At 46.9% G+C, this 25,772-nt stretch overlaps 1 protein-coding gene across 7 annotated transcripts in view; it reads right to left on the reverse strand.

Annotated features, from left to right (window-relative positions):
• The window catches only part of FBXW7 (F-box and WD repeat domain containing 7), an 808,352-nt gene that overhangs the window by 88,541 nt on the left and 694,039 nt on the right, over nucleotides 1-25,772 (reverse strand). For all 7 annotated transcript variants that reach the window (XM_029607316.1, XM_029607232.1, XM_029607399.1 and 4 more), the window contains one exon: nucleotides 13,325-13,459. In XM_029607316.1, coding sequence (XP_029463176.1) covers nucleotides 13,325-13,459 — 135 coding nt within the window. The remainder of the gene's footprint in view (nucleotides 1-13,324; nucleotides 13,460-25,772) is intronic.

A 25,772-nucleotide genomic window follows, 5' to 3' on the forward strand; every position in this document is an offset into this window, starting at 1 on the left:
GCAATAATTATATCTACAGATCTGATATTCCAATGATGGTCTGGCTTTAGAAATCAATTTAAGTATTTGATGTCATTTATTTCTCTTCTCTCCCAGCATGTTTCATGGTATTTTACTGCAGATCATACCCCCTCTTTCAGTTATGGGAGTATGTCAGAAAATGAATCCTGTATAGGCACGAAACTAAAAATTTCAGTATGTAGAATCTTTCTGAACAGAAATAAGCACCATCTACAGTAGCTTGTAAAAGTATTGAACCCCCTAAAAAGTCAGCAGATTTATGTGGCTTACAGATGACATTTACACAGATTGTTCCAGACAGTATGTTTACTGCAAACCAGTATGCTCAAAGTATAATTTCAAAGTCACGATTCATTATTCCTCTGCATTTTTTATAAATGGAGAAATTACTTACCTGATAATTTTGTTTTCCTTAGTATAGACAGATGGACTCAAGACCAGTGGGTTTATGCTCCCCTGCCAGCAGATGGAGACAGAGCAAGCAGACATTATAGTATACATAACCCTGCAATGACCCCAGCCTGCCAGTATCCTCTTCAAAAAAGCAACTGTGGACAGACTAGCAAACAACTTGATTAAAAGCATGATTAAAAACTCAACCAACCATAAACATGGAACTCAGATAAGATTCTTGGTACCCCAAGCTAGGGACGGGATGAACATTTACCAGTAATCCCTCGGGACCTAGAGCCCCATAGGAGGACTATTGACACACTCATGTGGCAGCTGAGGGCAGGAAGCTGAGTCCATCTGTCTACATTAAGGAAAACGAAATTATCAGGTAAGTAATGTCTCCATTTTCTAGTGTGTAGATAGATGGACTCGGAACCAGTGGGAAGTATCAAAACTACTTTCCAACAGGAAAGCTACCATGACTCTGATGGAGTGAGGTTTGACATAGCCTCTTCTCTGAAAGCCTGTCTGCGCATAGCAGAAGGAAATAAAATCTGCCAGCCAGCTTGACAGTGTTTGCTTGGAACCGCAACTTCCAATCTATTCTTGTCGAAAGAGATGAAGAGCTGCATGGACTGCCTATGGCCTGCTGTCTGCTCCAGGCAGAAAGCTAAGGCCCTCTTTGCAATCCAAACCTTGAATACTGTGTACAATTCTGGTTGTCGCATCTCAAAAAAATATAGTTGTGATGGAGGACGACTAAAATGATAAAGGGGATGGAACAGCTCCCTTATGAGGAAAGACTAAAGAGGTTAGGACTGTTCAGCTTGGAGAAGAAATGGCTGAGGAGGGATATGATAGAGGTGTTTAAAATCATGAGAGGTCTAAAATGGGTAAATGTGAAAATGTGAATCAGTTATCTACTCTTTCAGATAATAGAGGGACTAGGGGACGCTCCATAAAGTTAGCATATAGCACCATTTAAAACTAATCTGAGAAAGTTCTTTTTCACTCAACGCACAATTTAAACTCTGGAATTTGTTGCCAGGGGATGTGGTTAGTGCGGTTAGTGTAGCTGGGTTTAAAAAAGGTTTGGATAAGTTCTTGGAGGAGAAGTCCATTACCTGCTATTAATCAAGTTGACTTAGAAAATAGCCACTGCTACTACTACCATCAGTAGCATGGGATATATTTAGTTTTTGGGTACTTGCCAGATACTTGAAGCCTGGATTGGTTACTGTTGGAAACAGGATGCTGGGCTTGATGGACCCTTGATCTGACCCAGTATGCCATGTTCTTAAGCTGTGCAGAGCCTGTTCGCACTGGTGCAAGTGAGGCCTGGGAAAAAAAGGTGGGCAGAATGATTGACTGATTAAGATGAAAATTAGTCACCACCTTGGATAGGAACTTAGGGTGAGTACAGAGGATCACCCTACTATGAAAGAACTTCGTGTAGGGCAGATACATCACCAAAGCCTGAAGCTCGCTTACCTGTGTGGCGAAGTGATCATAACCAGGAAGATGACCTTCCAGGTCAGGTACTTCAGATAACAGGAGCACAGTGGCTCGAAAGGGTCTGGTATGAACTGAGCCAACACCATGTTGAGGTCCCAGGACACAACAGGAGGCCACAGAGGAGGCTTCAACTGAAGCAAACCCCGCATAAATCGCCCCACCATTGGCTGCACAGAGATGGGCGGACCATCAACATCCTGGTGGTAAGCACCAATGGCACTCAAATGTTCTCTGATCGTGTTAGTCTTCAGACCAGTGTACAAAAGGTGCAGCAAGTAATCAAGCAACCTCAGAGTGGGGCAAGAGAATGGATCCAAGCAATGACTCTCTCACCAGAAGGAAATCTCTTCCACTTCAGGTTTTAAGACTTCCTGGTGGAAGGCTGCCTGGAAGTTACCAGGACTCGAGACACGCTGTCAGAGAGGTTAAGGGGCTGCCAAACTAGCCTTTCGACATCTAGGCTGTCAGAAACAATGCCCTAAGGTTGGGATGGCGCAGCCTGCCTTGATTCTGCATGACCAGGTCCAGGAGGTCCCCAAATTGATCAGTTCTCTGACAAAGAGATCCTGCAGGAGCAGGAACCAAACCTGTCTTTGCCAACGAGGGGCTATGAGAATCATGCTCCCCCTGTCCTTTTGGAGCTTCAAGAGAGCCTTCACCACCAGATGAAGCGGAGGATACGTATACAGAAGGCCTTTGCCCCAATGGTGGGCAAAGGCGTCTGAAGATGGTTTGCCTTCCCCCCTATACAGGGAGCAGAAGTGGCTCACCTTGTTGTTGCAGGGGGATGTGAAGAGGACCATGTCCAGGATCCCTCAAAGGCGGAAGATGCGATCTGCTACTTCTTGATCCAGGGACCACTTGTGGGGTTGGAATGCTCGACTCAGCCGGTCCACCACCACATTCTCCGTCCCGGCCAGGTAGATGGCCCGGAGAAGCATGCCCTGGGATTGTGCCCGGCACCAAATCTGCACAGCCTCCTGCCACAGGAGGAACGACCCCGAACCTCCCTCCTTGTTGATGTACCACATTGCCACTTGGTTGTCGGTCTGTACCAGGACTGCCTAGTTGGACACGTGATCCCGGAACGCCCAGAGCTTCCAAGAATTTGATCTGGCTTTGAGCTTCCTGAGTGGATCAAAGACCTTGTGTGCGGAGGAACCCAGAGTGGAAGCATCTGTGGTAAGCATATCGTGGGTCGGGGGGGAGGAACGCAGAAAAGGAGCTTCCTGCTCCAGATTGGGCAGACTCTACCACCAAGATAAAGAGGTCTGTAGAGACGGCGTGACACGAATGCACACACTGAAGTCCTGGGTGGCCTGTTACCACTGAGACCTCAGGGTCAACTGAGTCCTCTGCATATGCAAGTGAGCCCAGGGAGTAACATAAGAACATGCCATACTGGATCAGACCAATGGTCCAACAAGCTCAGCATCCTGTTTCCAACGTGACCAATCCAGACTACAAGGACCTGGCAAATACCCCAAAATGTTGAGATTACTTACCTGATAATCTCCTTTTCCTTAGTGTAGACAGATGGACTCAGAACAAATGGGTATAGTATGCTCATGCTAGCAGTTGGAGACGGATCTGACGTCAGCACGGGTATATAAACCCCCACAGAAAGTGTAGCAACTTAGTAATCTTCCTTGCAAAAGCTGTTATGGATGTGTGTACTGACGCTCAGTGAAATAGTGAAACAGGATTCCCCTGACCGATTGATAGTAGCTGGAGACCGCCAGCATTCCCAACCGGAAGGCGTTGACACCTGGTAGAGTGTACGCTCTTATGGAAACAGATGACATGGCTTACCTTGAATCGGTGAAACCCATGTACACAGGCAGCTGGGCGGGATGCTGAGTCCATCTGTCTACACTAAGGAAAAGGAGATTATCAGGTAAGTAATCTCAACATTTCCTGTCGTGTAGCCAGATGGACTCAGAACAAATGGGATGTACAAAAGCTTTACTCCCAGCCTGGGCGGGAGGCTGCCTGAGAACCATGTAGGACCGCCCTCGCAAATGCTGTGTCCTCCATGGCCTGGACATCCAGACGGTAGAATCTGGAGAAGGTATGGAGGGAGGACCATGTCGCTGCTTTACATATTTCTGCCGGCGACAGCATCCTGGATTCCGCCCAGGATGCCGCTTGTGCTCTGGTAGAATGAGCCTTGACTTGTAGAGGCGGAGACTTCCCGGCCTCCACGTAAGCTGCTCTGATAACTTCTTTAATCCAGCGGGCGATGGTGGGCCGAGAGGCCGCTTCACCTTGTTTCTTTCTGCTGTGCAGGATGAACAGATGGTCCGTCTTTCGTACTTCTTGTGTCACTTCCAGATATCTGGGCAGCAATCTGCCAATGTCGAGATGGCATGCAGATGTTGCCCTTCTTCAGATTTCTTCAAACCCGCCGTGGTAGGCAAGGATATGGTTTGGTTAAGATGAAACTGTGAAACCACTTTAGGTAGAAAGGAGGGAACCGTCCGAAGATGGATAGCCTCAGGAGTGATTCTGAGAAAGGGATCACGGCAGGACAGTGCCTGTAGCTCTGAGATGCGGCGTGCTGAACATACAGCCAGCAAGAACACCATCTTCAAAGTGAGAGAACGGAGAGACAGGCGCCGAAGGGGTCTGAAGGTGGATCCCGCGAGGAAATCCAAAACAAGGTTGAGGTTTCATAAGGGCACAGGCCACTTCAGTGGCGGACGAATATGCTTGACTCCTTTCAGGAAGCGAGAAACATCTGGGTGCTTGGCAATGGTCTTGCCCTCCCTCCTGGGACCGTAGCAAGACAGCACAGCCACCTGAACCTTGATGGAGCTGAGGGAGAGACCCTTCTGAAGTCCATCTTGCAGGAAATCCAACACAATAGGGATTGTGGTCGCATGTGGATTGGTGCCATGAGTGTCGCACCATGCTTCAAATACTCTCCAGATCCTCAATTAGGTGAGGGATGTGGAAAATTTGCGAGCTCGGAGGAGTGTATCTATCACGGGCTCCGAGTAACCTCTTTTCTTCAGTCTAGCCCTCTCAATGGCCAGACCGTAAGAGAGAATTGAGCTGGATCCTCGTGAAGGATGGGACCTTGACATAGAAGGTCCCGTAGAGGAGGCAGGGGAAGAGGCTCCCCTGCCAGCAGTCTTCTCATGTCCGTGTACCAGGGTCTTCTTGGCCAGTCTGGTGCCACTAGAAGAACTAGGCCCCGGTGTTTCTGAATCTTGTGGATAATGGCGCCCAGCAGAGGCCACGGAGGAAAGGCATATAGCAGAGTCCCTGGAGGCCATGGCTGAACCAGGGCATCGATTCAGTGTGAGAACGGGTCACGCTTGCGGCTGAAGTATCTGGGTACTTGAGCATTGGACTTGTCTGCCAGTAAATCCATGTCCGGAATCCCCCAGTGATCCACAATCATCTGGAAGCTGTGGGTGACAGCTGCCACTCTCCCGGATTTAGGCTTCCTCTGCTGAGGAAGTCTGCCGTGGTGTTGTCCTTCCCAGCAATGTGGATGGCGGAGATGTCCTGAAGATTCGCCTCTGCCCAAGTCATCAGTGGGGCGATCTCCAGAGATACTTGTCGGCTTCTGGTTCCGCCCTGACGGTTGATGTATGCCACCGTGGTGGCGTTGTCTGACATCACTCTGACTGCTCTGTTCTTCAGTCTGTGAGCAAATCGAAGGCATGCCAATCGGACTGCCCGAGCCTCTAGACGGTTGATGTTCCACGCTGACTCTTCTCTGTTCCACCGCCCTTGTGCGGTAAGTCCTTCGCAGTGTGCACCCCAGCCGCTCAGGCTGGCATCTGTGGTGAGCAGAGTCCATGTGGGGGAGGACATCTTCAACCCCCTGCTCATGTGGTTGAACTGCAACCACCACCGTAACTGGGTCCTTACTCTGGCAGGCAGAGGTAGGTGCGTGGAATAGTTCCGTAGACGGGGGCTCCAGCGAGAGAGCAGGGAGTGTTGTAGAGGTCTCATATGGGCCCTTGCCCAAGGTACCACTTCCAGGGTGGATGCCATGAGACCGAGAACCTGCAGATAATCCCAAGCTATGGGCCGACTGGCTCCCATCAAGTACCGGATACGCGTCTGGATTTTTAACCTTCTCTTGGTAGTGAGACTGACTGTGTCTGCCTGGGTGTCGAACTGTACTCCCAGGTATTCCGGCGACTGGGAAGGCTGTAGGTAACTCTTGCTGAGGTTGATTACCCAATCCAAGCTTTCCAGAAGGGCGATCACTCTGTCGGTTGTCCGATGGCTCTCCTCCCGTGATTTCGCCCTGATCAGCCAATCGTCTAGGTAGGGATGGACCAGGATTCCTTCCCGTCTGAGTGCCGCCGCTACCACTACGACCACCTTGGTGAAGGTCCGCGGTGACGTGGCCAACCCGAAGGGCAGAGCCCGGAATTGGAAGTGGCGTCCTAGAACCTTGAAGCGTAGGTAGCGCTGATGATCCGGATGGATCGGGATATGCAGGTAGGCTTCCGATAAGTCTAATGCCGTGAGGAATTCTCCTGGCTGTACTGTGGTCTTGACGGAGCGCAGAGTTTCCATGCGAAACCTCGGGATCCTTAAGTATCCATTGACTGACTTGAGGTCCAGTACGGGCCGAAAGGTGCCCCCCTTTCTTGGGTACCATGAAATAAATGGAATAGTGTCCAGAATTCACTTCCCAGGCAGGTACTGGGATGATGGCTTTCAAGGACAGGAGCCTCGCCAGGGTCGCTTCCAATGCTGCCTTCTTGTATGTGGGACATGAAGATTCCACAAACTTGTCCGGAGGGAGGTGATGAAAGTCCAGATAATACCCCTCTCGGATGATGGCGAGGACCCACTGGTCCGACGTAATCTCGACCCATCTGGGGTAGAAGAGGGTTAACCTGCCCCCTATGGCTCCGTCCCCCAGATGAATCGGCGGATTCTCATTGTGAGGCGTGGCCAGGACCTGAGCCCGGGCCTGCTCCCCTCTTGCGCTGCTTGGTCCGAAAGGACTGGTTCCTGGCCTGAGGACGTGGTGCCTGGTAGCGACTCCTGTAGGGAATGAAGCGCTGGGAGCTTCTACCCCTGGCGGGCCTTGGAAAGGCACGCTGCTTCCTTCTGAACCGATCTTCCGGCAGTCGAGGTACTGGAGAGGCGCCTCATGTGCTGGCCAATTTATCAAGGTCGCTGCCAAACAGGAAAGAGCCCTTAAAGGGCAATCTGGCGAGGCGTGTCTTCGAAGGAGCATCAGCTGACCATTTCCGGATCCAGAGCTGCCTCCTGGCCACTACAGAGGATGAGATCCCCTTGGCTGTTGTCCGGACCAGGTCTGATGCGGCATCCGTGAGTAACGAGAGAGCTGACTCCATGTCAGCTGCTGGAGCATTGTTCCTGACCTGTGACAAACAGGAACGCGTCACCACTGTGCAGCAGGTTGCGATCCGCAAAGATAGTGCTGCCACCTCAAAGGTCTGTTTCAGAATGGCGTCCAGACACCGGTCATGAGGCTCCTTGAGGGCTGCCCCCCCCTCAACTGGAATGGTAGTGCGCTTGACCACAGCGCTAATCAAGGCGTCCACCTGAGGGCACGCCAGCAGCTCCTGGATAGCCGGTGCCAGTGGGTACATGCCTGTCAGGGCCCGACCCCCTTTGAATGCGGCCGCTGGTGCAGCCCATTCCAAATCTATCAGTTGTTGTGCTGCTTGCAAGAATGGAAAATGGCGGGCTGTGGGACGAAGACCTTCCAGCAGGGGGTTCTGCGCGGAGGGTACCGAAGCACTGGGACCCGTAATATCCAACTCCGCCAGGCACTGAGACACCAGGTCCGAGAGATTCTCTTTAGGGAAGAATCGCCTCATGGTTCTATATGGCTCAATCCCTGAGGGAAGTTCCCCTTCATTCGGGAGTTCGGACTTGTCCGGTGAAACCTCCTGGTCCGACTGATCCAGACTGTCCAGCGGCGGGAGGACCCGCTCACGATAGGGGCGTGAGGGTCCAGGAACAGGATCCGCTGGAGCCGCAACCGCAGCAGCAGCAGCCGCAGTCGCAGCCACGGCAGGAACAGCAGGAACCGCAGGGCCTGGACGGGAAGCCGTTTGCATCTGTACAAAGGCATGAATCCCCTTAAAGAGATCCACCCAGGAAATGGAGGCGGTCTCTAATCGCCGGGGCACAAGATCCCCCGGGATTCCAGATTGGTCAAGACTGCCCACTAAATCCGGGGTAGCCCCTGGGGAACTGTCAGCAAATCGTGGCTGAGACTGGTCCTGGCCCGAGGGGTCCCACGGCCTCCTCACATTGGGCACATAGGGAGTCTGGCTCTTCACTGTGCGTGGCTCTAAGCTGGCATTCGGAGCAGAGGCCGAGGGCTTTAATGCCGGAGGCAGGAGGCGCCCCCGCTGAAGACACTGAGGCGTTCTGTTCCATTGAAAAGTATGCGCTTAATGCTATGCGGCAGCAATATGCGCTTAGTAGAACAGGCGCACAATAATATGCGGCAGCAATATACGCTTAATATAACAGGCGCACAATATGCGGCAGCAATATACGCTTAGTAGAACAGGCGCACAATAATATGCGGCAGCAATATACGCTTAATCTAACAGGCGATTAATAATATGCGGGCAGCAATATATGGTCAATGATATTCAATATGCTCTCAGCAATAAGCGGTCAGCAATACACGCTCAATAGTATACAATATGCTCTCAGCAATAAGCAGTCAGCAATACACGCTCAATAGTATACAATATGCTCTCAGCCATAAGCGGTCAGCAATACACGCTCAATGGTATTAAATATGCGCTCAGCAATATGCGGTTAGCAATACACGCTCAATAGTATACAATATGCTCTCAGCAATATGCGGTCAGGAATATGCGCACAATGATGTATATAATATGCGCTTAGTCATAGACATGCGCCTATCACGGGCGCTCAATACCTGAACAAGGCCCACAAAATGGCGCCCTCCACGGCGTGCCACGCCGTCGATCCTCGGAGACCAAAGTAAGAGATGTACGCCTTACCTGATCCTCGGCGCTTCCCGGCTGGAACCCGGGCGGTCTCTGGCTGCGGAGGGAGAGGGCAGGTACCTTCAACGCCGTGTTTGAGGATATGCACCCGCTGCCTCGTCCACGCCGGGACCGAGGCGCCTCGCTCGCCACGCCCGAGCCTCACCCGGGGGCTACGTCCCTGCCGCGATTTGGCCGCTGGACCGAGGTCTTAAACCTCCGGGGGAGGTTTAAGACCTCGGTCCCTCCCCTCTACTGGGGGAGGGACCCCAAGGGTATCACCGCAGGAGTGTGGGGCTCGATGCTGCAGTAGAAATTTAGTAAGAAGAAAGTAGAAAGTAGATTGGAAACACGCTCAGCGAGCGTGCAGGCTCTCCAAACTGCTTTGGAGACGGAAATTACTAAGTTGCTACGCTTCCTGTGGGGGTATATATACCCGTGCTGACGTCAGATCCGTCTCCAACTGCTAGCACGAGCATACTATACCCATTTGTTCTGAGTCCATCTGGCTACACGACAGGACATTAAGTCTGTTCCATGTTACTGTTGCTAGTAATAGCAGTGGCTATTTTCTAAGTCAACTTAATTAATAGCAGGTAATGGACTTCTCCTCCAAGAACTTATCCAATCCTTTTTTAATCACAGCTACACTAACCACATCCTCTGGCAACAAATTCCAGAGTTTAATTGTGCATTGAGTGAAAAAGAACTTTCTCTGATTAGTTTTAAATGTGCCACATGCTAACTTCATGGAGTGCCCCCCAGTCTTTCTATTATCCGAAAGAGTAAATAACCGATTCACATTTACCCGTTATAGACCTCTCATGATTTTAAACACCTCTATCATATCCCCCCTCAGCCGTCTCTTCTCCAAGCTGAAAAGTCGTAAACTATTTAGTCTTTCCTCATAGGGGAGCTGTTCCATTCCCCTTATCATTTTGGTAGGCCTTCTCTGTACCTTCTCCATCGCATCTATATCTTTTTTGAGATGCGGCGACCAGAATTGTACACAGTATTCAAGGTGTGGTCTCACCATGGAGCGCTACAGAGGCATTATGACATTTTCCGTTTTATTCACCATTCCCTTTCTAATAATTCCCAACATTTTTTGCTTTTTTGACTGCCGCAGCACACTGAACCGATGATTTCAACGTGTTATCCACTATGACGCCTAGATCTCTTTCTTGGGTTGTAGCTCCTAATATGGAACCAAACATTGTGTAACTATGGCATGGGTTATTTTTCCCTTTATGCATCACCTTGCACTTATCCACATTAAATTTCATCTGCCATTTCGATGCCCAATTTTCTAGTCTCACAAGTTCTTCCTGCAATTTATCACAATCTGCTTGTGATTTAACTACTCTGAACAAGTTTGTATCATCTGCAAATTTGATTATCTCACTCATCGTATTTCTTTCCAGATTATTTATAAATACATTGAAAAGTACGGGTCCCAATACAGATCCCTGAGGCACTCCACTGTCCACTCCCTTCCACTGAGAAAATTGTCCATTTAATCCTACTCTCTGTTTCCTTTTAGCCAGTTTGTAATCCACGAAAGGACTTCGCCACCTATCCCATGACTTTTTACTTTTCCTAGAAGCCTCTCATGAGGAACTTTGTCAAACATCTTCTGAAAATCCAAATACACTAAATCTACCGGTTCACTTTTATCTACATGTTTATTAACTCCTTCATAAAAGTGAAGCAGATTTGTCAGGCAAGACTTGCCTTGGGTAAAGCCATGCTGACTTGTTCCATTAAACCATGTCTTTCTATATGTTCTGTGATTTAGATATTTAGAACACTTTCCATTATTTTTCCTGGCACTGAAGTCAGGCTAACTGGTCTGTAGTTTCCCTGATCGCCCCTAGAGCCCTTTTTAAATATTGGGGTTACATTAGCCACCCTCCAGTCTTCAGGTACAATGGATAATTTTAATGATAGCTTATAAATTTTTACTAATAGGTCTGAAATTTCATTTTTGTGTTCCTTCAGAACCCTGGAACATGGACAGAGGCGGCCATGTGTACCAGCAAGCAAAGCAGAAGCTAGGCCGATACCTGTCAGCTTCAGAGGACTAGACTTGCCAGAGACACCAGAGCAAGCGCCCAATTGTGAAGAAGAAAGGCCAGGGCCTGTGACATGTCCAGGTGGGCACTGATAAAGTGCAACTGAAGTGATGGGGCGAGATGGGACTTCAGGTAGTTGATGACAAATCCGAGGGACTCCAACACATGAATGGTCAAGCATAGGGAACAAAATGTCCCCTCCTGAATGGCGCTCTTGACTAGCCGTTCAAGTAAGGAAATACATGCACCCTCAGCCAGTGGAGGTGTTCACCCAGTACTGCCAGGCATTTGGTTAAGACCGGAGAAAACGCTGAAGAGAGCAGAGTTCCATAACCGCGAGGCGAAAGCTGCGTGGAAAAGAAGAGACTGAAGGGGAACCCGTGTGGATGCATGTATAGTAGCATGCTAGGCATGTTCAATGTGCCAGTCAAAGTTTCTAGAAGCTTTGACAAATGTTTTCCATGCTGGACGCCATCTAATGATGTCACCCATGAGTGAGGACTACCATCCTGCTTGTCCTAGGAGAAGGGAATATCTTTCCTTTATAGCCTGCCAAGTTACTTGATTTTATTTCAGGACAGAAATATTTATTTTGTTTAGTTCTTTAGTTTGGATGCCAAGGAAAGCACGTAAAAGTATACATTTATTAGAAATAGCTATAGAAAAAGCCAAACTATCCAGCAGGGTCCAAACAACTGAAGGAATTCTTGCAGCAGATAAATAAAACGGAACAGAAATCTTACCATGGTACCTGGAATTTAGTCAGGCAGTGGAGTTTAGAAGCATGCATTAATCCGAGAATTACATAGTCCTGTGGGAATTCTCCTCCTGTACAGTTGTGCAGAATTTGGCAGGCCCCAGTGTGCCACGAGCAGGGTGGACTCTGCTCGCGGCATGCTGGGACCTGCTCCTTCTTTACCATGAGCGGGCCAGCCTCCGTGAGCAGCACTGCTTCCTTCTTCGCCGCGAGTGGAGCAGGTTCAGGCATGCTGCGTGTGGAGGCCGTCCCGCTTGCGGCAAAGATGGAACAGTCTTCGTTGTATGTGTGTGTAAGAATGCGAGCCTGGAGGGTGAGAGAGAGCATGTGTGAGGGTGCGTGGGAGTGGATGCCAGAAAGGAGGAGTATATGTGAGAAGATTGTAAAGGGGTGTGTATGTGTATGAGAGATTGGGAGCTGGTGTATGTGAATAAGGGATTGTGTGTATGTGAGGGTGCTTTTTTTGTGAGAGAGGGATCTGTGTGAAGGGGTGTGTGAGTGTGTGCGAGAGAGAGCCTATATGAGGGGGAGGCGAGTGAGAGAGGGAGCTAGTATGCAGGGGGTATGTGTGAGAGAGAGACATAGGTAGCCTGTGTGAAAGTGTATGCATGAGAAAGGAATCCTGTGTGGGTGTGTGTACAAGAGAAAGGTGGAGTCTGAATGAGGGTATGTGTGTGAGAGTGAGAAAAGGGGACTCTTTATGAGGGTGTGTGCATGAGAGAGAAAGAGTAGGGAGCCTGTAAGAGGGGATGTGTGTGTGTGTGTGCAAGAGAGACTGAGAGAGTGACAGAGGGAGCCCTTGTATGGGGGGGAGGTTGTGAGAGAGAGAGAGAGAGCGAGAAAGGGAATCTCTATGAGGGTCTGTGTGTGTGAGAGAGAGCGTAGGGAGCCTGTATGAGTGTGTGCATGAGACAGAGATAATAGGAAGCCTGTATGAGGGTATGTGTGTGTTCAAGAGAGAGAGCGAGGGGAGCCCATATGAGGGTGTGTGCATGTGCACTAGAGAGAGGGAGTCTGTGTATGAGACAGAGAGAGGAACAGAGGGAGCCTGTGTGAGGGGCAGTATTGAGAGAGGGGTCAAACGCTGGGAGTGGAGATAGAGTGGAAGGGATTGAGCCTAGAAGGGGAGGGGAGAGATAGCAGCAGGTGGAGGAGTTGGGGCCTGAGAGGGCAAAGTGAAAGGAAATTGCCAGGGGGGTAGGGAGATAGGGTGGAAGAGACACTCATACAGTGAACTTCTAGGGAAATTCTGCTCAAAATATTTAAAATGTTGCATCTTTAAGTAATAACTTTTTTTCTGATTTACATTCTAAATTACTTAAAGACTACCATGTATATTTTGTTATTTTGACCAATATAAAATATGCAGGACTTTAAGATTTGTGTGCAGAATTTTAAATTTTTGTGTGCAGAATTCCCCCAGGAGTAATTACATTACTAAATCATGGCAGTGTGTCGACTCGCAGCCCCCTCTAACACACCAATTAAGAGTGCTAAACTGACAGTGCTCAACATGGTAATTAGCAGATGATGCGTTATACAAACTCAATCCAGTGCCCAGTAGAATGGGTAATCCTTACCTCTTTCGGAAGCAGGGAAATGAAATCTCTTTGAAACTGGGGCTCAATCACTTGCATCATATGTTTCACTTGTGTTGGTTCACAGCTATCAATGAGTTCATCTAAAGCAAGCAACTTTTCTGGTCCACTCCAGCTCTGGGAAAGGGAAAACAAACACTCTACATGCTTAAAGTTTGTCTCTCATTTACTCTAAATCACTTCAAACAATTGCTAGCTAAAGGTATCCTTTAAACAAATGAATTTATGAATGCAGCTTTCTAAAGACAAGCAACATATAAAGTAGTAGAACTAACAAAGCAACTGGGTCTTTCAAAAGCTTGAAAAAGTGAACTAAAAGGCCAAGGACAATTACACCAAGAATAAAATTGAGTGGTAGAAAATAGAAATAAAGACACACCAGACAGTCTGTGAGAAAAAGGGCTCTGACAAACTGGAGCAAAAATATAATCATTGGCCCATGACAGAAAAGGCTGAAAAAGAATTTAAAAAACCTGTACTCTAAAAATTTTCAGAATCTCTCTCTAAAATCCTGAAATTATCAAATATTACAGATCACTTAAATACACCATGCCCAGATTTTGGCAAAACCACTTGTGCATCCTTGTTGATTAGCTGCTGAAAGCAAAATGTATTGTTGCTGGGTTTTTACCTTTATGTTCCCATTTTGATTTCGGCATTTTAACATGTTCAGATGTCCCCTTCTCTCCTTGTTTTTACCTTGGGCCAATGATTGTAATATGGGCATTTGCTGCTACAGTTTAGGAGGGTCCAATTTCCCACAGGCAGTTAATGGTAAGTTTTGGTTCTTTGTTATTGTCCTCTATTATTCTCTCATAGGGATATGCATTTGTTTTAAACGAATGGCACATCCAAAACAAAAAAAAGGCCATTTTTTGTTTATTTCAAATGGAATTCAAAAATGGCTTTGCATGAAAATACCAAAAAGTTTCAGATATTTTTGGTTTGATGTTAAAAAACAAACGAATATATAAATAAATAAAAGCGTGACTGGCTGATTCCTGGAGCATCCGCCAAGGCTCTCCAATATCCTGCCACTATTTGCCCTGCAAAGAAAGCTGCAAGACCTGAACCTAGCCAGAGCCTCCCCCAAGTCCACCAATCCACTTCCTGCCCCACAAAGAAAACTGAGGGGCTCTACCTACCTGGATGGGCTGAGCCCAGCCCAGCTAGGGCATGCCCAGACCCTCTAAAACCACCCATCCGTGAAAATTTGCCAGTGTTCGTGACCTTCCCGGCCGCCACTCATCTCTTCCATTGGGGTCCAGCAAAAAAAAGGGAGGAGCCATGCCCACTCAGTCCTGCCCTGAGGCAATCTTTTTTAGAAAAGGCTCCAACTGGCCCTAAGACACTTGCAAAGTAATGCCACTTTGGCGCCTGTCTCAGGGCCACCAGCACCATTTTTAAAAAGGATCGTTATCAGGTTAGGAGTAAATAGGAGCCGAGAAGGTCCCTGATCCTGGTAAAATCTTTGGGGGGGGGGGCAATCAAACATTCCAAGGGAGGCCCAGGCTGGGCCCAAGCCCCACAGTTTACTTGAGAGGGTGGAGGAAGCGGGGGTTGGAGGGATTCAGAGAAAGATGTTTTAATCTTTGTTTATTTTGGTTTTGGAAAGAAACTGAACATAAACAAACATTAGATGTACCAAAAAAATGAATCTACACAAAAAGTTCTTTGGCCTGCACATCCCTATTCTCTATTCAACTTTCAAAAGCTTCACTTGTTTAACCAACTGAAAAACGCACAAATCATAAAGACCACATAAAATCTTGACATTTTTGTTCTAACTTCTAGATTTACCAGAAAAATGTTCTGCCGCTTAGGTTACAAAACTGTGGGTAAGCAGCAGATGAGAATATGTACAGATTGTACTTGGCTTAAGTAGGTGCTGTGCAATCACTTGCACCCTTTTAATCACACAATTAAAACCTTTCATTTATTTTCAAAGAGAAGTTACATTACTTTGGAAACAGGAATTCTGACTGGCAATTTTCTGCATGCCACATTGTTGCCTAATAATCACCATAAATGTAGATGCTTTCAAGGCACTTCGAATACCGCATCATCATTTAGAGAGAAAAATTAATAACTGAATATACTGCACATCTGATGTGCATTCTTTGCTCAAATCCTGCTCTGCTCATCAAAAGGGTTCTGATTTGTTATGCAAACAAGAGATTCAAAGGAAAAGAAAAACAAACATTAAAGAGGACGAGCTGGTTTAGCAGCAGCTTTAAAGCTTGAAAAAGGAAGTTAAGGAACAAATGAAATCAAACAACTAAGCTATTTTTGCTAGCAACTGATTTGTAGGACTCATAACCACATGACTTATAACTACATCAAGAATATAGTAATCCAGCCTATTTTTGCTGCCACAAATTAAATCTGATAAAACAGCAGCTCTCATTGTCCTTAATGCAGAAAAATACATTACAGAAAAAACTCAAGACTCAAAGCAGCATTTCAGGTTGTATTCACTTTTTTATATATTAATGTCATTGGGGTGAGCCAGGGTTCAAATCCCACTGCTGTGCTTTGACCTTGGGCAAGTTACATCACCCTCCAATGCCTCAGGTACAAACAGAGGGCCTGATGCAATAATCTAAGCATTAAGAAACTGTGACCTGGTTTCCACCGCACATTTTTAACACTCAGGTTAATTTTTTTATTTTTTTTTTAACTCCTGATGCAATAAGCTAATGATATGCTAATGCACAGGGAGTTAAAAACAAAAACAAAAAACCCTGTAAAATGTGCTTTTGCCACAGGCCAAATTTTACCACAGGGAGCTAAGTGGCGACAGCGGCCAGCGCTACATAAGCTAGGCAAATACCAACTTATCCGGCTATATGGCAGTGGGGAGCAGTTGCCAGATAGCCGGATAAATTAGTACTTATCCATCTATCTGGTGTGGGCAAAAACTTACTCCCAATGCAGGAAAGAATTTTGCTTGCAGAATATGTGTGCACCTCACATGGAAATCTCAAGCAAATGAGGGCAAAGTATTACTTCCCAATACAGACACGACTGCATCGGGCCAGCACACCTTCTTTAACACTGGAAACTTATCGCCTGGGTCAAGGCTAGAGTTACGTTTCCAGCGCTATAGCAAAACATAATTAAAAAGGGAAAAAAAATGCGTGGGCGGGTAAGTGGCATCAGCCGCTGCTGCCAGCAAGCCAGATAAATACCAACTTAGCCATCTATCTGGCAGTGGGAAGCAGCTGCCAGATATCCGGAAACGTTGGTAGCTATCCGACAATTTGTCACAGTCACCTCTACATGGCTGGATAAGTATTTTATCCGGCAACATGTTTCTGTATCATGAATTACCAAGCTACCCTTGGGTAACAGTGCTACAAAGATGCTGTCAGGATATCCATCTCAGAGGTGGCTGCGTGTATTTTTCTGACATATTAAACTATAAAGCTCACTGGCAACTTGTCTGCATGAAGAGGGGCTTCATAAATCCAAATCATTATTTTGAACAGTAATGCAACTCTGAAAACAGCTTTTATGTTTTCTAATGAAAGGTAAATGAACTGTGTGCTAGCTAATGGTGAATTCAGTTAGATATCCTAAAGAACAATTTCCTCCAAATACCAGAATGCATGTTTTTAATTTGTTTCAATCAAATTAGCATCTTTATACACCAAACACGCAGCCAATAGAAAAAAATGGTGCAGAGCAGGTTTAGCACAATTGGAATGAGTATTTGGAAATCTGTATAGATCTCAGTATTTTACAGTGGAGCTCTCCTCACTCCACCCCACAACTGTTCACTACAGTCAGCTTCATTCTGAGGTTGTATTGAGACCTTGCTGATATTCAGTCCTGTTGAAGGAAAACCCTACACTCATCAGCAATGCGGCTTTTTACGATGGGCAGAAATGCTTTCTCCTGAAGCTAATCTATCTAGACTCCTATGAATTGAATTCTTTGCCAAATCAAAGCTGGTTTTGTCACAAAGTTGACCAGGAAACCAAGGGACTAGAGGAGCTGTATGATCTTCTTGAGGAATTTCACAACTTCTGATGGAGATGGACAAGTGACCAACCAATTGTCCATGTATGGGATCATGCAGATCCCCCTGCTGAAAAAGCTGTGCCACTACTACCATGAGGCTTTGTGTGAACACCCTCAGGGCAACTAAAAGGCCAAAGGGGAGCACCCTGAATTTACTATTTATTATTTGATTTATATTCTGCTTTTTCAGGCACTACAAAGCTTGGTAATGTACATCCTTCACCACAAATGTGAAAAGATTTTGATGGGCAGAATCAATGCGAATGTGTGCTTAAGCATCTTTCAGATCCAGCACACACATCTAATTCCTCAGTTGACTGAAAGGAAGATTAGTTTGCTGCTGGATCTTTGGCTGACACCTTAGTGGGTGCTCAATTATGCAGAAAAAGAGCTTAAAAGATGACTTTGGAAGAATGGATGCTTATACGAAAAATACTGGCATCAGAGAGAAGCAGGCTGGGCCATCACCTCAGCTGATAACCATAAGGTGGCTTGATGCACCTTAATCAGAGCCACCATCTTTTGAACTTTGTTGCAGAATATGTTGCCCCCTGTATAAGGTACATCTGCAAAACAATCATGTTATGTCCTCTCAGAGACCACTTGTTCGTAACTACATGAGCCTTTGGACTCAAAGTCACTGACATCCTGGCCATGGTATCAAAAGTTTCGAAAACAGAACAGATAAGGTGATTTATCTCATTTCTTCACAGCTTGATAGAAGTCCACCTGCTCTGGGTTTGATGATTCCATCAAAGGCGTTAATATTTACACACATTAATGCAGAACTGGTGAGCCATCATCCAAGTACCCACCTCATATCCCTGGAATACTTTTTTCTTATGAATGCATCCAACACTTTTGGATCCTTCCCAGGAAGCGTATTAGAGCGGAGTGATCACAATTACACTTTCTAGGATTCAGCATATGAACATAAGAACTTGCCATTCTGGGTCAGACCAAGGGTCCATCATGCCCAGCATCCTGTTTCCAACAGAGGCCAAACCAGGCCACAAGAACCTGGCAATTACCCAAACACTAAGAAGATCCCATGCTACTGATGCAATTAATAGCAGTGGATATTCCCTAAGTAAACTTGATTAATAGCCGTTAATGGACTTCTCCTCCAAAGAACTTATCCAAACCTTTTTTGAACCCAGCTACACTAACTGCACTAACCACATCCTTTGGCAACAAATTCCAGAGCTTTATTGAGCGTTGAGTGAAAAAGAATTTTCTCCGATTAGTCTTAAATGTGCTACTTGCTAACTTCATGGAATGCCCCCCAGTCCTTCTATTATTCGAAAGTGTAAATAACCGATTCACATCTACTCATTCAAGACCTCTCATGACCTTAAAGACCTCTATCATATCCCCCCTCAGCCGTCTCTTCTCCAAGCTGAACAGCCCTAATCTCTTCAGCCTTTCCTCATAGGGGAGCTGTTCCATCCCCTTTATCATTTTGGTTGCCCTTCTCTGTACCTTCTCCATCGCAACTATATCTTTTTTGAGATGCGGCGACCAGAAATGTACAAAGTATTCAAGGAGTAATATAGAGGTATTGTGACATTTTCCGTTTTCTTAACCATTCCATTTCTTAACCATTCCGTTTTATTAACCATTCCCTTCCTAATAATTCCTAACATTCTGTTTGCTTTTTTGACTGCTGCACCACACTGAGCCGACTATTTTAAAGTAGGCATGATGTGGTAGTTTAAACATCCCAAATGCAGGGGAGGCCTAGATCCTGTACTTTGGATCCAGTTTCTGGGCCACCAGAGGGTACAATGTCAGTATCTGCCACATCCTCATCTGCAGATCTTTATGGAGTTAACAAACCAGGATAACCATGGAGTTCATTAGAGGCTGATAGAACTGAAGAAGCCTGAAGGCATCTGTTCAGATACTTTTCCTTCTTTACACTGATGGACAGAGTCTTTGCCATCTTATTCAAAAACTTGGGAGTAGCAGAGATCCTCCTGAGGAGAGGTATGCAGAGGATCTGAAGGAAATTCTGTGCAATCTTCTTCCTCTTCTAACTATGGGGGAAACACTGAGCCATGACACAGATGAGGGCAACTGAAGAGGAGATAGCCACTGGTCTGAGGGGGGGAAAATCCAGTAAGCACTAAGAATGAACCAATCTCTCTTCTTCCCTTTCTGATTTGTAAAGGGACTTCCCTGCAGGAGAAGAATCGACCAGCTCATATAAGCACTTATTCCCAATACTGGAAGCTCAAGGAGAAATATTCACCAGTATGAGACTTTGGGCAGTCCACTATGTGTGAAAATTTTATCTTAGACAGGAGAGACTAATATCTTCAGAGCTTAACGAGACAAATACACTCTTTCCTAGCTTCGATAGCTGGGCTCCCACTTGTTGGCAGACCCTCTGTGCCACAGAGGTATGGGAGACACTCAGATACCCAGATCAGATCATCACCACTAAGAAATGCCTGATCTTTCACCTTGGTGTGAATGGGGCCTGGGAAAGAATGTTGGCAGGATTATTGACTGGTTGAGAAGGAAATCCATCACTACCTTAGGCAGGAACTTAGGGTGCGTATGTAAGACCTCCCTGTCATGATAAAACTTGGTATAAGGTGGATAAATCATAAAGGCCTGGAGCTCACTGACCCTGCGCACTGAAGTGACTGCCACCAAAAATATGACCTTCCAAGTCAGATACTTTATGTCACAGGTGTGCAGCGGCTCAAAAGGAGCTTTAATCAGCTGAGCTAGCACCATGTTGAGGTCCCAGGACATCGTGGGAAGCCTTAGGAGGGGCTTCACCTGAAACAGGCCCCGCATGAACCGTACAACTATAGGCTGTACAGAGATGGGCGCACCATCTACTCCATGGTGATATGTGCCAATAGCACTAATATGAACTCTTACAGAATTGGTTTTTAGGTCAGCCTCCGAAAGGTGCAGAAGATAATCAAGCAATTTTTGTGTGGGCAGGAGAAAGGATCTAGGGCCTTTTGCTCACAGCACACAGAAAACCTCCTCCACGTCAGTCCACAGGACTTTCTAGTGGAAAGCTTTCCAGAAGCTATTAGGACCAGAGACACATCTTTGGAAAGATCAAGCAGCTACAGAATCAGCCTCTCAACATCCAAGCTGTGATTGACAGGGCCTGGAGGTTGGGACGCTGCAGCCTGCCCTGATCTTGTGTGATGAGATCTGGGGAAGTTCCCAGACTGACTGGTTTCCAGATGGACAACTCCTGAAGGAGTGGAAACCAGACTTGTCTCAGCCAATAAGGGGCTGAGGATCATAGTGCCCCATAGTGCACCTCTCAAAGCTTCAGGAGAGTCTTTAGGAATCGGATGATATGCATACAGAAGACCCTTGCCCCAATGGCAGGCAAAGGCACCCAAGGCTGGTTTGCTGTACAAACTATACAGGGAGCAGAATTGAGTCACTTTCCTGTTGCAGGGGGATGTGAACAAGTCCATGTCTGGGCTTCCCCAGAGTTGGAAGCTATGATTTACCAACCCCTGGTTCAGAGACCATTCGTGAGGCCTGAAGGTTCGACTCAAGTCCAGCCAGATACATGGCCCAGAGCACCATCCTGTGGGACACAACCCATGATCAGATCTGGATTGCTTCCTGACACAGGAGGTACAAACCTGTGCCTCCCTGCTTGTTGATATACCACATTGCTAGTTGGTTGTCTGTCTGGATCAAGACAATTCTGTTGGACAACCGACATCTCAAAGCCCATTACCTGAAGTTGATTTGATATTGTGCTTCCTGGGCAGACAACAGGCCCTCAAGGTCCATTGGGCTCTGCGCATGTGTAAGAGTGCCAAGAAGTAACATGGATGGTTGCGGCCATGTGGCCCAACAGCCTCAATATGTGCCACGCAGATACCTGCTGACTCTGTTGAATCACCTCCACTATGGAGGCCAAAATGAGCACCCTGGAGCGCAGCAGAAAGGTTTTTGTCTGAGCCGTATCTAGCAGAGCTCCTATAAAGTCCAATTGAGGTGATAGACTGAGATGGGATCTTGAGATGGGTAACTGATGACAAACCCTAGTGACTCCAATACCCGGATAGTTAAGCGCAAGGACCAATCTGCCCCGCCTGAGAGGTGCTCTTGACCAGCCAATCGTCCAACTTTGGGGAAAACATGCACTCCCAGCCTGCAGAGGTACGCCCCCACCATGGCCAGACAATTTGTAAAGACACTAGGGGGCCGACACTAGCCCAAATGGCAACACTCTGTCCTGGAAGTGCTGTTTTCCCACCACAAATCTGAGATACTTCTTGTGACCTGGAAAGAACTCAACGTAAGCGTACACGTCCTTTAAATCAAGGGAGAATAGCCCATCCCTTTTTGTAGGAAGAGAATCAGGGTGCACAAGGAAACCATCTTGAACTTTGCCTTTTTCAAAAACTTGTTCAAGTCCCTCAGGTGTAGGATGGGACACAGTCCCTCTGTTCTCTTTGGAATCAGGAAGTACCAGGGTTGAATCCCTGCCTCCTTTGCCTTGGTGGGACAGGCTTGACCGCTCTGGCCATTAAGAGGGTGGAGATCTCCCTTAACAGTACTTTCTAATGCACTAACGGAGAATTTGGCGGGACACCCAATAGATTCAATCTGTACCCTTGGCGGATGATGGACAGAACCTACTGGTCCGAGGTTATACTGGGCCACCAATTTACAAAGAACCATAGCCTGCCCACCCAGCATCTCAGGTATGGGCAAGCTGGCTCATGCTCCCTATGAGCCAGTCAAATCCCATCCAGGATTTGGCTGGGGTGCATGTTGTGGCTTGGGAGCTTGCTGCTGCCTGGGACGGCCACAAGAGCTCACCCTCTGCAAATGGGGGCGAGGGGCCAGAGGATAGTATTTCCTCTGGCAGTAGAAAGATCTCTTCTGAACCAGCCTCGCAGACCTCTTCCCTGAGGAGGGTGGGTCCAAAATGCTGGCAGAGAGATGCTGGAGAGTCTCATGATTATCCCGCAACCGGGCCACTATGTCCCTCAACTTATCTCCGAAGAGATTCTCTCCTGTGTATGGCAAGTCAGCGAGTCTTTCCTGTACTTCTGGTCAGAGATTAGAGGACACAGCCATGCCATTCTACGGGCACAGATTCCCGTTGCAGAGACTCTTGCTGCAGTCTCGAAAACATTGTAGATGGAGTGCACCTCGTGTTTCAAGCACTCCAGACCCTGATGCACCAGCGATAGAAAGGTATCTTGCTGCTGTTGAGGCAGTCGTTCGACTGCCTCCTGCACCTGCTTCCAGAGGTTTCGAGAATAGTGGCTCATGTAGACCTGGTAGGAGGCAATGCAGGCAATGAGCATAGCCCCTGAAAGACCTTCCTTCCAAGAGTGTCCAGTGCTCTGTGATTCCTCCCCAGGGGCACTGAGGCATGGGTCTGAAAGCGCTTGGCCTTCTTGAGAGGGGATTCAACCACTACTGACTGGTGTGCTTTTTGAATCTAGTAGCCTGTTGGACGAGGTAAAACCCGTCCACCTTCCTATTCAAAGGATTTTGAGAGGGTGCTCCAAAATCTTCAACAGCAACTCCTTAAAGATCTCGTGTACTGGGACCGCCATGATCTCCTTAGGAGCCTCCACAAACTGAAGGATTTCCAGCATCTTGTGCCTGGCATCGTTCTCCGTCATCAACTGAAACGGGATGGCCTCCCACCATCGCCCTAACAAAGCCTGTGAAGGTCAGGTTCTCAGGTGGAGACTTCCTTTATTCTTCTGGAGAAAACTGTTCTGAGGAGAGACCTTCAGAGTCCTCTGAGGAGGATTCTGCAGTATCATCCTCCCAGGGATCATAAGGGGCCTCATCCTCGCTATAATCCACAGGAGATAGGGCTCTGGGTGCTCGGTCTTCATCTAGAGGCCTAGGCACCGGTGACAGCCCAGTAAAGCTGAATGGGGGCTGCAGACCGTGGTGACACCACCGGCCTCCATGGGGTTTCCTCCTCAAAGGAACTGGTGAATAGCACATCGGTAGGGGGAAGCATTGGTGCCCACCAGGCATCGATGACTTCCCAGGAACCGGTGCCAACTGGGTTAGTAATGCACTGATGAGCACATCGAGATGCTGCAGTAGCAGTTTCAGCAGGGAGAGTGTGGGCACTGATACAGTCTGTGCCACTGGCTCAATGCCCCGCAGTGCCCAATCAACCGCCAGCTGAACTCTGTGCTCCAGCTCCTTCTTGAAAGTTGCCGATGCCAAAATGGGCTGGGCGGCAGGAGGGGTGGCCAGAAAAATACTTGGATCCCCAAGGTGGCTTGGCGACTGACACCAGGACCGCTGGAGACTATTACGAACCCCCGGCATCAATGGAGTATGGGCACACCTCGCCGCATCACAGCAAGCACCAGCATCAATCCGAACTTGGCATCGTGCATTGAAGGTGACCGATGCTTCCTCAGCTTCGCCTGGTGCCAAAGTCAAAGATGATGAACCCGATGTCCTTAACCAAGAAGAGTAAGTCCAGATGCCCCATCCACCGGCATCAACGGAGCGGATGGCTCTGCCAGTGTTTATGGCTCAGTGTCCATCTGTGCAGCTCCATGGTCATTCGGTGTCGATGCCATCAATGCCAATGTCGATGGCTCAGGCTTTTTCACCCCAAAGAGCTTCTCCATCTTGTCAAGGCGAGCGTGATATCCCTTCGGGGTCATTTGGTCACACAGGCGATATTCCTTCAATGTCGTGCGATGCCCCCAGGCAGAGCATACACATATCATGTGGGTCATAATGGACAGAGTCCTCGGACACTGACAAAAACCCGAGGCCATGATGATATGAATTAAAAGGGGCAAAAAACGACAATAGAGGCAGTGGGCGACTGACACGGAGGCACCGCCGCCATGAGGGGAAGGAAGTGAAAGAAAACTTACAGAACCGCCAAAAAACTTGACTAGAAACAAGAGGGAACCAAGAATGATGCGAGAAAAACCCAAAAACAATTGGTGAAAAGTTTTAACAACTTTCCTAACAAAAAGAGCACGAGCTCAGTAACCATGAGGTGAAAGCTCTGCGGAAAAAAAGACTGAAGAGGGACCCCGTGTGGATGTGTGGTATAGCATGCTCAATATGGCTAGTCAAAGTTCTAGAAACTTTGACATAAGTTTTCCATGCCGGGCGCCATCCAATAATGTCATCCATATGTGAGGACTACCATTCTGCTTGTTCTCGACAAGGCAATGAAGCAATGGAGAGCAATTTTGATAAGGCATTACTGCAGCTAATATGTTTTATGGACCTAGATTTTAATTTCCTACCAGACAGAGTCAACTGAAGGCAACATCCTTGAATAGATATTGTATCCAGATTTATTGTAGACTTCTCCCTAGCAGTAGGAGAAGACTTGATGACATTCTTTCCGTAAAAAGAAAGGAATTGACAGAAAAATACTAAAGAAAAAAGCATAAAAAGGAAAATACATGTAACAGGGTTGACGACAGCTCCACCAAGAACCTGCAGAATGAACACCACAAGAAAGGTAGGCAATTTTCAGCACTTAATATTTATTTTCTTCTTTTAATTATATAAAAATAAATCAAAACAGGAACACAAATGCTGAAAATGAAGTCTAAAAAGGTACTCTCTCCAGCAAATAGCAAAAAGGAATTGAAAGCAGTTTGAATTCAAAATAGCTTTAATGTCATCCAATGGAATGAGAAATTTGGGCAAATTTTATTCTAATCAAAGGTAGAACAGAGTACATAAGCATACAAGCATCATACTCTGAGGTCACTTCTGGAGACACAGGCATACAAAATAACATCTCCTACATACTCACATATGTAAACACTACAGACTGGAGTAGTTTAAGAAACCTATCCTGCTCCCCGTTTACAACAGTAGGTTACAAGTAGATGCCTAACAATCTTCCTTCCCAAGTTTTCCAGTGGTGAACTTGAGATTGAATACTGTGTCTACAAGCACACAGTCTGGATATTCCGGTCAGCAACCTAAAAATACTTTCCTTACTCAGTACTGTAATGCAAGCTTAAATGCACATGAATGTTGACAATTTTATAGCAAGTCTCTGAACATTTACTTTAGATTAAATTGTACAAAAATGGCTGTTTACCCTAATGAAAGAAACCTTCTTCAAGCCCTTATGGGGAAAAAAAAGAAATCTCCTGTTCTTAATTACAAGACAGGAAGCTTAGAGGAAGGATGAGAAACATGGCAAACCAAAAAGGTGTAAAAATTATCAATCTGCAACATGTAAGGCAAGCTGACTCCTTCAAACCCCACTCCATACTCATGTTAAATCTGAGCTGTGCCTCAGGCACACCAGCCTCAACCCCCCCCTTAATTTGTGCTCTGTTTGTATCATGACCTTTGCCTCTGTATCTTCTCCTTCCTTAGAAGTGCTGCATCCTTTGCTCTTATTCAGTGCATAAAT

Source organism: Rhinatrema bivittatum, chromosome 1 (genome assembly GCF_901001135.1).
Source record: "Rhinatrema bivittatum chromosome 1, aRhiBiv1.1, whole genome shotgun sequence".
Taxonomy (NCBI): Eukaryota; Metazoa; Chordata; class Amphibia; order Gymnophiona; family Rhinatrematidae; genus Rhinatrema; species Rhinatrema bivittatum.